Genomic DNA, 14,921 nt, shown 5'->3' with positions numbered 1-14,921 from the left:
ATTTAGACAATGCTTTAAAAAAGTGCTAAAAATATCATTAATATTTAGTTTAAAATCCATATTTTTATTTAAAGTAATTGTAAGAATTTCGTTATAAGTTTTTAAAACTTTTAAGTATTTCAACTGACACTTTGCCACTATTTCAAAAAAAAAGATTTAGCCTAACGCGTATGAACCCTTTACGTTACAATAATTTAAACTTGTGAAACATTGTTTTGGTGATAATACTTAAAAATTTGAAGTGATATTATAATTTCTATTTACAATTGGAGAACTTTTGTTGTAATCCAAAAAGTTAAAAGTACACAATGTCGTTTTAGTGGAGCAAAAGTTGTTTGTCATTGGTGAGAAAAATTCAATCTGAAACAAATAAGATTTGAAATTTATATATTATACAATATTCTGAAGCAGCGGTCAGCAAACTGCAACACAATAAGCAAAAAATTGTGGCCCGCGACATTTATTTTTTTGCTTAATAAAAATTAAATCATAGATGCTTCAAACAAATGTTTTCAAGTTGATCTTAAGATAACTATCTAATTTTTAAACAGTTTCAATACTTGCATGAATTTTTTATTCCTATTTATTAGTACAGTTTTTTTAAACTGAAAAATTGCTAGTATTTATAAAAAAAGGTTTAATCTAACGCATTTGAACCCTGTTCTAATTATTTAACATGTCCAACTGTGATCTAAAGAAACTTGTTTATAATGTATAGAGTAGTAGCACTTTAAATGCTTTAAAAAAGTGACATTAAACCCGACAACGTACTAATCAAAGTAGACATTCTTAATACAAATATACCGTAAAAAATATGCGTAAGAAATAAAATCCAGTTCAAGTTATTATGCACTACGTCACTATTAGTTTTATGTGCAACAAAACTTGACAAAATAAAAATAATTAGTTTTGATAGCAAAAATTGCATAATATTGGTGAAAGAAAACTCAATTTAAACCAAATAAGAACTGAAATACGAGTTTTATACAATATTTTGAAGCAGTGGCCGGCAAACTTATTCGTGACCGTACTTTTAACTCGATACCAGCACGTACTCTGCAAGCAAGTCTAAGAATTTTTAAACAAACATTTTAGAAATAGCTTTAAAATAATCATGAGTTAGGCTTATTTTTGGCTTATTCGCTTACAGCCTTTTTTTTTTATATCTATTAGTATAGTTTTTTTTATTTTTAAGGTGGCTTGCAAAGGACTTTTTCTAGTGAAACAGGCCCATTAGCTGGAAAATACTACAACTAGAAAAATTGAAGTATTACGATGTTTTAATTCATAAACACGGTTTTTCATTCTCAAAAAAAATTCCCAAAGCATTTACAAACATAATTGTAAAGCGGCTTATTGTAATCAGTTAAATTTTATTTAAAAATTCAGACAAAATTACACAAAATAAATCATACTACATACTTAACTCTTCAAAGTAATTTAGAAATATTTTTAAAAAGTCTCTTATTGGTAATACCTTAAATTTAAGATGTTTAGGGAAGAAAACAAGAATTTTCAGTTTTGCAATTAGTTAAATTTTATCAAAAGAAAACAATAACACACAATAAATATCCTATTACATCATAAAATAATAAATTGTAATGAAAAAAACTGTAACTGAGAAGTACCAGTTAATATATTAGCAATTTTAGGTTATTTAATCAATTTTTAAAGGTGAATATTTTATCGATGCGTACTTAAGTAGCTTCAAACAAAAACATTGATCTAAACATTACAAACACAGTTAGTTATTTAACTACATTACATGAAGTTTCAAACTTGGATAATGCTTTTAAAATAGTAATAATATTGATGAAAAATGTTGCTTTCATAACTTATATTGTTATATGCATCAATTATAAGAATTTCGTTTGGAAATTTAAAAGCTTTCAAGCTATTGAACTGACAAATTTCCGTATTTCCAAAAAAAAATATTTTGCCTGACGCGTATGAACCTCGTTTCTAATTATTTAACATGTCTATATTGGAAGGTGAAAAAAAAAATTAAACTCAGTAAAAGCAATTAAGGTGCTTCAGAAATTAAAAATTAACTAGCGAACGTCTCAAAGTTCAGCAGGTACATCAAGCAAAATATATATTTATAAAAAATAAAATTCACTTCAAATTATCGACTAACTACGTCACTATTAGTTTCATGTGCAACGAAAATTGATAAAACATAATCCTTTTGCTTTGATAGAAAAAGTTGTGTGTTATTGGTGAAAAAACAATTGATCTATAACTAAGTAGATTTGAAACATGTGTTTCATAAAATATTCTGAATAGCTGAGTTCGGCAAATCGAAAGCCACATAGGGAGTTTTCCGCAAACAGGAACTTGCGGCCCGCGACGTATTTTACAAGAATGTAATACACAAGCAAATCTAAGGTTTTTATGACAAATATTTTCAAGTTTGTTCTTAACATAGTTATCTTATTTTGTAACAGTTTTAATACTTGCATGTAATGAGTTTCCTATTCCTTTTTACTAGAGTAGTTTTTCTTTTTTAGTTTACGGTGGCATGCCAAAGACCTTTTCTAGTAAATCCGTTTTTTTTGTCGGTTGCAAAATACTCTAGGTATAAAACATGCATTATTACGATTTTTGAAATCTAAAAATTCAAAAAAAACAAGATTAACGGTTTAAGAAACACAAATATAAAGTAGCTTAATATATTTGTTTAACTTTATACACTAATCATTAAAATAAAATATTATACAAATAAGAAAAAAAATGATACGAATATTTAAAACTTATTAGATTTAAAGATTATTTTTTAAACTCCTTGATTCAGTAATCATTCTCTAGAGTCATACGGAATATTTTTATAGCTGTTTTTTAAAGTCTTTTATTATTGTTTAAACTTTAACTCATATTATTAGAAAAACAAGCAATGTTCATTGTTGTAATTAGTTAAACTTAAAAAGCAACAACAATCATGCTAATCAATTAAAAATATTATATTTTGTTAGATCATAAAAAAAACAACTGTTGATAAACTAGTGTGCTAAAAAGTATCAAAAAATATTTTGAAACTTCAGGTTATTTAATCAACCTTTTTAAAGTGAGCAATTAACCAATGCGCATTTAAGAGTGTACAAATATTTTTAAATGCCTTCAAAATAAAATCCAAAATATAATATTACAAACAGAGAAATTTATTTAATTACATTTAATAGATTTTTAAACTTCAAAAATGCTTTAAAAATTGTAATAGAATCGATAATTGTTATGTTAAATGCAATAACTATAAAGAGATAGAAGTTTTTATTAGGTATTATTTACTAAATAATTTTTTTTTTAATTTATTTGAGAGCAGTGAAACGCCGTTAGTCGGAATAAAGTTTTGACACAAAAACATCTGTGGTATATATACCGATAAGCTTATCTTATCAGGATCTCCAGAATTTAACGCCTTATAAGGTTACATCTTATACATTTTACAAAGTATATATAAACATCTGCCTCAATTATAATTGATATAACTTACGTTTCTGTGGCTCTATTCTGTACTTATTTTGTTAAGAAAAAATTGAAAAGCAGTGGATTGGAATGAACAAAATATAGTTTTTATAAAATTAACGACGAAGAAATATAAAAAGTACAATTTTATGCTGGAAAACTAAATAAAAAACAAACTTCAAAACTTTATAAACATCACTTTTAATACTTTATTACTGGGTAGAGCAATTTGTAAATAAAAATATAACGACACTTCAATATTCTTAAAACAGTTAATATACTTTTTATTATTATAAACAAACATAAATTTTAATTATACGTAAACTTTCAATAAATTTTATGTTTTTGATTAATGTTTTATAATAAAAATTGTTAAAAAGTGTATATCTATTCAACAAACCGAGTCTAGGCTCAATAGGAAGATCAATGAGGTGTTTTCCCAACTCTGTTACGTTCGCCAGCGAGTCCAATGCTTCTATTTCCTACAAAACTTGATAAATATATATTCAAATTAATTGAGTAGTTCACATAAAAAACTGTATTTGAACTATGGTTATTTTAAAAACACTAGCCACGAAAAAAATCCAAATATTTCAGGTTTTGAGTCTTTTTGATTAATATCCTGTTGTATTAATACTTCAAGCATTGGTATCAATAAATAAAGCTTTATTTATTTTGGAAATCTCAAAAAAGCTGATTGCTTCCACGACGTTACGACGTTTAAACAAAAAAATAACAATAAAAAAGTTTTTCTAAATATAAAATTATTCTGTCTTTCATGACAACTGTATGTCGCTTGCAGATGGCTCTTATGTTTTTAAACACAAAAAAATAGGTTTTCACATATGCAACACATCTTTGACTTTCATGTCAATAAAGCAGCAACCCCGACTAATCGCCAAGTACTAATTTAAAGTGCACTTATCATAGCTTTTATTATTTATCTACAAACCTTCAAATTAGTGATTGCTCTTGTAATATTCTCAACGGGCGGCTTCACCGGCGCCTCCATGAAGTAGCTCACAATCGACCTTTATAAAAAACACAAATTGTTACGCATGAATATTTCATATACAAATGTTTTAATATAAATGTAACCTCTCGTTTGAGTTCGCCGACGTCTGTTCCCCCGCGTAGTTGTGACTGTTTGTTGAAACCATCCTCACCTGTTGACAGTTTATTAGAGCTAAAAGTTAAAAAAAGATTTGAAAGCTTTAGTCAGGCTACAAACGTATTGCTAGATGGTATACTACAAATAAAAACTCTAAGAATATCGTGAGTCAAAGTATAAAGATTTTTTTTTAAATCCTCACTTGCAAGCACAGGTCGTGCAGTGATCTTCTTGTCAGCTGGGCTTTGGCGTGGTCGGTCATGCGTGAGTTCATCAGTGATTTGGTGAACAAGTGGTAGCAAGTTCCCGGGTCGCTGTGTGAAGGTTTGTTGTTGAGAGCCAGGCTTTAGTTTAGTACTTTATACTGTTGTGAGTAAAAAGCAAGCAACGTGCAAAAAAATCAATTAAGTTGATAAATTCTATTTTTCTCCTGTAAGAAAGAGCTTTAATACCAAAAACAAAATTTACGACAAAGCTTTTACTAAAGAACCATCACTATTGGCTGTACAATTTACTTATTACAGAGAAAACTTTTATAATTACAGAATCTTTAAATACATAAAGAACATTCTTCATTTAGTTGTCACAGAAGAAAGATGAACTGAACAGTTATTAATACCTCGATCTTCCGGCCAACCCTGCTCTCAACCGTACATTTTCCCGCGAAACCCACTCGACACTCTTGACCGAGCACGACGACTTGGAGCAGTATGACGTCACTGTGTGCAATCCGCTGTCTATGACGTAGCTGACGTCATCGACCGTCACCGCGCTCTCCGCTATGCTGTCCGCTAATACCTGGTGGGAAAAGTTTTTATACAAAATTACAAACTTTCACCTGTGTGAGAAAAAATATTGTGGATATTATAAAACTTAACATTGTTGAATTATACTTCGTGCAATGAAAATAGTTAACTATTGTCGAAAACCTGGCAAAAAAAGCTTTTAAATTGACCACCCTTTATTTTGATATTAAGTTAAAATGAGTTATTCCTTTTAAAAGTATACATTTCAAGCATTTTTTAAGGATAATTATACATACCTATCCAAACTAACAAAAAAATATGGGTCAACAATCTAGTTTATTTTCTAACAATTAAAAAAAGTTTCTTCTAACAAATGACTTTTCATTTTTAAAAAATCTTATTAGTTTTTATCTAAAACTGTGGTTGAAAAATCTTTTTAAAAACAACAAAAATTCATAAATAACAAAACATAATTTATACAAAATTCTCACAATTTTCCTGGTTCCTGCGGGGGCTGGCTGGAAAGCTTGCTTCTGATCGCTGGAAGTTTGCAGCACACCCAGCAATATGAATATCCACATCGACGAGTTGTCAGACAGTCTGGAGTGGGACTTGATGAAGTCGCGAAGTTGGATTATGTCGTCGTAAGTTGGAAGCAGGATCAACACCGTGCCTGGAGATTTGTTAAGTAGTTGATTATTACATAATAACTAAATGAGGTGAAATTATACAACAATATAGTTAAATATTATAACTAACAATATAAACGACCTTATAATTATTCTCAATATGTACTGTACATTAAAAAATTTAACTTTTATCAAAATTTATTTATTCATAAGTTGGAAGCAGGATCAACACTGTGCCTGTTTCATGTGGAATTAGTGTATATGGAAAAATTTAATTTATATTTAAAATATAAATTATAGTAAATATGGAGTTGAAACGTGCTTTTTGATTATATATAATGATAAAAAATTCAAAGGTCTGATAGCTCACACCTAAAACTTTTTTTTTGTTTTGGTAAAACTAATATAACAATAGTATAAACTATATAACGATAAATAATTAAATTTGATAGCTTTAGTTAAGTGCAACGTTAAAAAGTTTAATTTTTCTTTGTTAAAAAAATAGATCAATTTATTTGGCAACTTTTTTTTCTGCATTGAATTACAAATTACTTTTCTATTCAACTAAACTATGCTGTATTCTACTTAAAAATATCGAAACGACAACAACTAATTTTGTCCATTTACCATTTAAAAACTATTGTTTTACATAACATTTTATACTCGACTATAAATATCACAACAAACCTTGTCCGGGCTGCATGCAAATATCTTCCAGTATTCTGATGACCAGGTCAAAATCAACATTTTTTCCCGGCTTTTTCGTGTTGTACAAACTTATAACGTCCTTTTCTTCTGAACTTTCACAAGAGGATTGCTTTGTAATGCTGTTAAATAATTTATTAATACGAGCACAGAAACATGTGTAAAATTGTTTTTAATTTGCGAAAAAAGTCTAGAGAGAAAAAGTTTAAAATAGTATTTATTTCGTTACATTATCTAAAAACTATTAAAAAATTCTCAATTGCAAGTATTCAGAAAAAAACACATCTTAATCTTTAATAAGCATGATGTAGTAGCTATAACCTTCTCATTACTTTTTAGATCTTTTTTAGCTTTTAACTGTTACTTCAGGAAAATTTTTTAGTAAGTTTGAAAAACTATTTATATTAATTTCAACAAAATAAGCATTTGAGAAATGAGCATTGTATTTATAACGTTCTTTTTGCATAATGTCTCTGGTAGTCTGAAAAGTTTGTCGTAATTTATACAAGTCCAACAAAACAAACTTTTTGAGAAAAACACAGAGGTCCTTGTGGTTGTTCTTCTGCGCAAAATCGAAACTGACCATTTTGTTCGGCGCTTTCAAGTTGGGGTCGGCCCCGCACTGCAACAGCTTGTCGACCGATTCCGCGTCGCCATGCCAACTGGCCACCATCAGCGCCGTCACGCCCGACTTGCTGTGACGCGTGTCCGCTGTGTCGTCATAATTACGATCAAAACAACTTCTATATTGATACTGCTTACGTCATGATCAACAAAAAATTACTCAGTTACAAGATAAAGAGTTCATAATGTGTTCATAAACATTTGTCTAACTATATTAGCAAAGATTTTTTTAATTTAATCTGAAAAAAATCTTCAAAACAAATATTTTGAAAAACTAGAGATAAGTTATTTTAAAACAAAAGTACAAAGTTTTAAAAAGTCTTGTTCTGAATATACTCATTCAATTTTTTTTTTAATTTTTTTTTAAATTACTATGCTCATAACTTTAGATGAAATAAAACATAAAATTATACACAGATTACATAAAAATCAAATAACCAAATATTTTGTTACAAGTGAACAAAAATTCTTCAAAAGTTTTCGCTAAAAAATTCTAAAACAAAAAAGTCTTGATTGAACCATTTTTTCTGATACAAACTCTGTCAAATTTCATCCTCATCATTTGACAAAAATCATATAAAAAATTGAAAATAATATTTTTTAAGACATACAAACCAGAAATTTTGTTGCAAGTTATCATCTTGTAAACTTCATCAAGCGATTGGAGGTTTTTATTGAACCAGGCGTTTTGAATCAATTTCTCAAACTTGCTCAAATTTCCATCCAGTAAATCTCTGTCTCTGCATAAGATGTATTCTTTAATTAACCTACTGATATGACAAATTGTTTGCAAAGGTTTATAAAATGTTTATTTGGGTTTAGAAATTACGAAGAATAACATAAAATAAGTTGACTTAACTTTGAACTCAGAAAAAAGGGTTCTAACAAATATAAGGAGGAGGTTTTAAGATAAAGGCATTAACAAAACTCATTTTATACAAGTAATTTTTAGTTTAAAAACATATGAAATTTTTGAATAATTATTCCACTATTTAATATTTTTTAAATTAATGTTATATTTAGTAACAATTTAAAAAACAAGATAATCTTATTTTAATTATATTTTTTAATTGCTTACTGAATTTACAAGTTAATGTAAAGTGAATTTTATTAATTTTCTATTTTCACGTAGTAATTACTTTTTATATTAAAATACAAATATTCGAAAATAAAGCAACACATTTAAGTTTAAAAATCAAAAGCTTTAAAACATTGCTTAATCTACTAACCCTGAGTTTTTCATAGTTATGTTTTGCACTTCATGATCCAAAGAATCATCCTTATAAGAAGATTCATGCTAGAAAAAATTATAACTACTGTCTATTACCTTGTCACACAAAAATTTTAATACGCATTATTCTTAAAAAAGATTTATTCTTAGTTAGTTGATTAGGTAAAAAAGCTATAATTACGTGAAGACTTTCCTTTGTTTTTACAAACTTTCAAGACATAAAATTTTTAGTGTTTAATGTATAAGAATATGCGTTTGAAAAACAAGCATCCAGATTGGTTTAAAATAAAAGTATCAAAATTTAAGTAATAACAAAAAGATTCGTTAAATTATACATTATCCTACATTATTAAACTTGTACGTATGATTAATTTAAAGAAAAAAACTTTATGTACTTTATATTTTATTACAAACATTAAAACACTTGACATATTACCAGAACAAATAAAAGTTTAATAACTTTTTACGGATTTAAAAACACTTGTATCATAAAATAACTAAAACTCCACAAACCAAACTGTCATTAGATATCAGTCCGTTTTCTTTAGTGAGCCATTCCTTCAATTTAGATGCTTGGCTTAAAACTAAAATGCAATATTTAAACGTTCAAATAGTTTAATAAAAAACATAAGTATTGTAGAACCTTAGATGAAAAATGTTCAACCGTGAAAATGATTATGGGTTTATTTTATTTACAGTTGCTCATTTTACATTTAATTAATTAAACAGTTTTTAAATGACACAAAAGCTTTACAAATAAAAGAGTAGCAACCACGTTTCAGCTTTGTACTAAGAAAAATATAATTTACAGGTTTTTAATTATGTATTTTATTTAAAATATGCTTTACGGTATTAAATATATAGAATACATTGTACTGCAAAATTGAAAAAAAATGTTTTGTTTAATAACCAATCAATAAATTAAATAATTTCTGGTCATTTATTTACTATTACAAAAATTGTCTTTTTTTAATGTACTGATTATGAAGTACTTGATATATTCATCAAAAAATATTTTCACCACTACACATTGTAAACTAAATGGTAATTCAATGAAGTCATTAATATATTACAAACGTCTAAAAACTTATTCAAATGACCTTTTTGATTTTCCTGTCGCAAATGACTGACTTCTCTGTCAAGAAATCCAGTGCTAAAAAATACTTGTTTAAATATAAATCAATAGAAACTTGATTTTAATAGTATTTTTTACCTGTTTAAAATGTCATCCAAAAACAACTCTTTCACTTCTTGCGAATTGTTTGATACTGAAATAGATTTGAAGTATTTAATTAATTTAAAAATTTCTGAGTTTACAAATAATTTAGTCAAAACTTAGTATTTTTGTTTAGTAAAAAAAGATAAAACCTTATTACAATTTATTTTACTTTTACTTAAAAAACACATCCTGAAGATTCAAAATATTATTTAAGAACAAGGCAATTACTGTTTTGTAATTAGAAAAGCTTTTTTTGGTTAATAGACAAACAAACATTTTACAACGGCGGCATCTTTGAAATACTGCTGGTAAACGTGAATGTTCTGGCTAGAAGTCAGCAAAATAAGTTTGAAGTTTTTGTTGTTTTCATTTGCAAGCAAGTGGCGCAATTTAACCAGCACAAAGTCGCTGTAGTGGTCTCTTTCGTTCACTTCATCCTTTGTTTTAGTTTTTATTTTCTTATTTTATACTTACTTAGCACAAGTAAAAATGACTTTGCTGTTTTTTTTTTTCTTAAAGCTACAATTCTAATTGATAAGTGTATAGTAAGTAAATTTTAAAAGTGGTCAACTTTTCCATATTATTTTTTAACTTTAATCTATGTAAACATTTTAGTTTTTAAAATCAATAGCAAAAAAATGTTCACAAGTCGTATTTTCAGGATAAAGGCTAAAGATTTGTATTATCAAATAACCTTTTTTTTAACTTTGAAGAAAAAGCGTAACAATTCAAGTGAAAAAAAATTCTACATAATTATTTTTTGTGTCTTATTGAAGCAAATTATAAACAATCTAATATTTACGATAATAATGTGAGTAATGCTCTTCATGAGGTTTCCTTTCGACATCAAAGTTCTCAGTAAAACTCCGTTCGTGCAAAAAGTCAGTAGAGTTCTTGGTGAAGCCCTGAAAAAACAGAAAATGTGTTATTTTGTATAGACATAACCATTCATTTGAAACAGTTTAACCTGCTCTCAAGTCATAACTGATACCAAATTATCTGCCCGACTTTTTGTTTATGCTTATATCAATTATTCTATAAATTACTTTTCATTGTTCCAACCTGCTTTAAAGCCCGATCTGAAACTCTATGGTGTACCAAATTTTTCTATTTTTTATACTAATTATTATATTTTACTACTTTTCATTATACAAATCTGCTCTCAAGCCTGATCTGATACTCTATTATCTGCTTGACTTATTATTTAAAGTTGTATTAAAACTTAATTTTTCATTAAACCTGCTTTCAAGCCTGATCTGGTACCCAATCGTCTGCCCGACACACTCCCCCCTCTCAATGGCCACCCTCTCAGCCATGCTCACTGCTGATATACGGTGAGGTTGACTGGATATTATCCTGCAAGCCTCCTTCGTTTGCATGCACTCGTCCAATATAAACTGGGGTACCTTTTGAGTAAGGATTAATTTAGCAAATGTTTCAGTTTGACTCAGTCAGTGAGAAATAGTTTGATAAAAAGATTATTTTTATTTAATTTAATGCTATTGAAAAAAAAATATAAATAACAAACTTGACTTTTAAAAATCAACAAACTTAATATAAATATCAGTTTTGCTCTTAAACTAATGATGTTTTCAAGTTGTTTGGACTCGACAATACTGAAACAAGTTGAAAATTATTGTAAAGTTTGGCAAAACATATAAACAAAACTGTAATATTCAATGGAGAGTATGTTGTAAAGTTAACGAATATGTAAAAAATCGTACTTTAGTATACAAATAACAATATAGTTTATTGACAGAATAATTTCCCACCTGAGTAGTCTTACCAACACCGGCGCTTCCCTGTATGATCAGCACCTTCTTTCTCCTTATCTTATTTAGTATTTCTTCCCTGCTCATCATTATGGGAAGATTATTACGGTGAATGTCGAACTTTGAACTCTGTCTTTTGGCGGGAACCTGGGGAATTCCATCGGGTAATCTGCCGCTTGGTTTGTTGATGTCTGACCTGAAGTCTGCAGACAAACATTTGTTTTACTTGCATTTCTTAGTTTTACAACATAAAAAAATATATATTCTAATTAAATTTATTATATTAATGATTTAATAAGTTTAAAGCGTAAATTTTATCAATATCTTAACACTATTTTAACATAAACAAGTAACAATAGAATATATATGAGATTAGAAACTAGCTGAATTCAAAGACTTAAGCATCAAAGAATTAAAACAGATATAAATGGAATCTTTTTATACTCCTTTTTATAATTTTTATCGAGAAAAATAGGAACATATTTTCAATTTATAGTTCAGTTTTCCTGCTCTTTAAAAAAAGTATAATAACTGTTAGTGCATTCAAATCAAAACCATTAAATTATAAATTAAATAATAAATACAAATGCTAAACATATTTAACAAGTCATAAATCGAATTAACAAAATTTAGTAGTTTTGATACATTTATATAACAAAAACCTGTCACTTGGTTATACATTGACTTTTCACTGCTAAAATAAACATCTTGCTTTTCTTTTTGCCTGACTGGCCATCTAAATAAAGTTTTATAAATAAAAATTAAGCTAAAGTATTTTGTTCTTCTTTTGTCAAAACAAAAATCTAAAACAAAATGCTTAAATTTTCTGACAACTTTAATTAAAAACCTATTAGAAAACTTTCTAAGCTATTTAAAAACTGGTCTACTTAATTTATATAAATTCAGCAAAATATAAACAACATTAATAGTATTTTTTATTTTTATTGGCTAAAATATTTTTACAAGCTTTGAAATTAAATTCTATAATTTCCAACTACCTGTGCAATAAAGAGTGCAAAACTCTTCTGGAATTCGGGCTGCAATAAAATATCATGGGACTCTGTATGACCTCTTTGTACTTTTTCTTTCTGACAGTTACATACCTACTAGAACTTCTCCTGTAAAGTTAAACTTATTTTAGTTAAAATAAAAGTCTAAACTTTACGATGTTTTACCTACAGGGTTTGGTAAAGCAAGAAAAACAACATAATGAGTTGTCATGAGTTTACAAAATCAATTAGAAACATGGCAAAATAAACACTATTTTTAAAAATAATTAAGTATAACACTAGACAGTTTTAAACACAAAAATAAGAAGTTTAAACTATGTTTACAATTTTTATTTTCTATGTTATACTATGTAAATTATATAAACACTTTAAATACAGTTAATAACTATTACCACTAGATATCTTTGTTATAATTTCACATAAAAATAAACACAAATTTTAACTTCAACATACTTTGAATTGGATAAAAGCTTGTTATCATTTATCGAATTATATGAATTATAAATGTAACCTTTAAGCTGGTTTTAAAAAGTATCTTCAAAACTACACAAGTTGTCAGAAATAGTTGTTAAAAAAAAAGTTTCCAAAGTGCTAAAAAATAAGAACTTTACATAAAGAACTCAAAATTAAAATTGAAATGTTTATTTAAACTAAAATTTAGCTGACAACTATCATTTTCAATACAAAATTAAACTTTGTGATATAGTTTTAAAGAAATATAATTCAAGTACTTTTACAGATTGAAACAAATAGTAAAATTAGTTTTATAAAAGCAGGAAAGTATACAAACTTAAATCAAGCAATAAAAACTTCAAAAATATCATATATAAAAAAATAGAATAAAAGTGCTAAACAAAATAAACATCAAGCTTTTTAAAGTAAACTTTTGTTGTAATTTATAAAAATATATTTTTTTAAATATCAAAGTTTTATTTAATCTACTAAAAACAAACATACCCAATACTTCTAGAAACCAGACCATGTTGAGTTGCTTTCTGATGCACAAAAGCTCTTTCTGTTGTTGTGAATGAAGATGGAAAATCCAACTCTGTGATATAAAAAACATTTAGTCTTATAACTATTAATACTAAGTGAAAAACTTCTTAAACAAATAAAAATTGAAACTTAACTATTTTTATACTCAAAATAAAGTTATGCAGTTTTTATAAAAAAGTTTGTTAATTTTATACATTTTATAAAATAAAAACTACTGAAATTTTCACTTAAAAGTTTACTGGTTAGAGTTTATTTGTAATTTTATTTACAGATTTTTTGAAACCAACTCAATTTTTAAGATATGAATACAGGTAACAAGTCAAAATTGCACGAAGACAAAATTGCACAAGGGGAATAAATTGTACGAGAACAAAATTGCACAAAGATACTTTTGCAAGAGGGCACAAACTGCACAAGGAGACAAAATTGCACGCAGACAATTTTGCACCAAGGGTCAATTTTGCTTGAGTTACAAATTGCACAGAGGATCATTTTTGCATGAGAGTAAAAAACAGAAAAAAATAAACTAACAGATAAATTAATAAAAAAACAAAAAGAAAAAAAAAAGTTATTATAAAATAAAAACAAAATTCAAATCATGCAAAAATGTCTCCATGCAAAATTGTCTACTTGTGCAAAAATGTCTTTGTGCAATTTTATCTTTGTGCAATATTGTCCCCTTGTGCAAAAGTATCTTTGTGCAACTTTGTCCCCTCGTGCAATTTTGTAGTGCAAATTGGATAGCTACCCATGAATAGAAGCTTAAAATATATAGTTTTTGAACCCACTTTAGTCAAAACAAAAGATTTAAATTTTCTATAAAAATTCACCTAAATCTAAAATTATACATTGTTTTAGTTTATACACTAAAAGCTAGTGATATTTTATTTATCTAAGTTGTTTCACTTCCGCTACAATTTATAAATTATGGAGATTTTTATTTTTATTTTAGTCAACTTTTTTAATCAACTTTAGTTTTTTAATAACTTAATTAAGTTATAGTGTAGGAAGAGATACATTTTAGTTTTTTGTAACTTCTTCATCAATAACAAAATAAGAAAGCTACCAACTACTTAAAACTTGTATCATTTCTATTTTTTATGCTATTTTAACAAAAACTTTTAAGGTTGTTTCATTTAAAAATATCATAGATTTTTCATCTTTAAAAAAAATTATTTACTGAAATAAAATCTACAAATTAATATCTGCAATTATCTCTCTGTGTGGGTTATATCAATAAAAATAAGTAAAGTAAACAAGTAAAATTGTTGATTGATATATTTACTTACCTAAACTAGTTTCATTTAAAATAAATCTTTTGAAAGCTATCAAAATGGCTGTCTCAACGAGTTCATCTACTCCTTGTTTGGAAACAGATGTCATGTTTATTAGATCTTGTCAAAAATTTTATTTTTT

General features: G+C 26.9%; 1 protein-coding gene across 1 annotated transcript in view; it reads right to left on the bottom strand.

Annotated features, from left to right (window-relative positions):
* Positions 1-14,921, bottom strand: part of LOC145836486 (3'-5' RNA helicase YTHDC2-like) — a 31,640-nt gene extending 16,719 nt beyond the window's left edge. The window contains exons 1-18 of the mRNA XM_082944283.1: positions 14,795-14,921; positions 13,467-13,557; positions 12,498-12,617; positions 12,162-12,235; positions 11,500-11,702; positions 10,967-11,133; positions 10,530-10,632; positions 10,002-10,164; positions 9,722-9,776; positions 7,893-8,017; positions 7,178-7,364; positions 6,636-6,775; positions 5,811-5,992; positions 5,193-5,371; positions 4,776-4,887; positions 4,561-4,628; positions 4,415-4,493; positions 3,863-3,944 (exon numbers count right to left, since the gene is read on the bottom strand). Of these exons, the coding sequence (XP_082800409.1) occupies positions 3,863-3,944; positions 4,415-4,493; positions 4,561-4,628; positions 4,776-4,887; positions 5,193-5,371; positions 5,811-5,992; positions 6,636-6,775; positions 7,178-7,364; positions 7,893-8,017; positions 9,722-9,776; positions 10,002-10,164; positions 10,530-10,632; positions 10,967-11,133; positions 11,500-11,702; positions 12,162-12,235; positions 12,498-12,617; positions 13,467-13,557; positions 14,795-14,888 (2,224 nt within the window). The 5' untranslated portion in view covers positions 14,889-14,921. The remainder of the gene's footprint in view (positions 1-3,862; positions 3,945-4,414; positions 4,494-4,560; positions 4,629-4,775; positions 4,888-5,192; positions 5,372-5,810; positions 5,993-6,635; positions 6,776-7,177; positions 7,365-7,892; positions 8,018-9,721; positions 9,777-10,001; positions 10,165-10,529; positions 10,633-10,966; positions 11,134-11,499; positions 11,703-12,161; positions 12,236-12,497; positions 12,618-13,466; positions 13,558-14,794) is intronic.

The sequence above is a fragment of the Thalia democratica genome, chromosome 5 (genome assembly GCF_965202585.1).
Source record: "Thalia democratica chromosome 5, ktThaDemo2.hap1.1, whole genome shotgun sequence".
Lineage (NCBI taxonomy): Eukaryota > Metazoa > Chordata > Thaliacea > Salpida > Salpidae > Thalia > Thalia democratica.
This window is presented reverse-complemented; position numbering and strand designations above follow the sequence as displayed.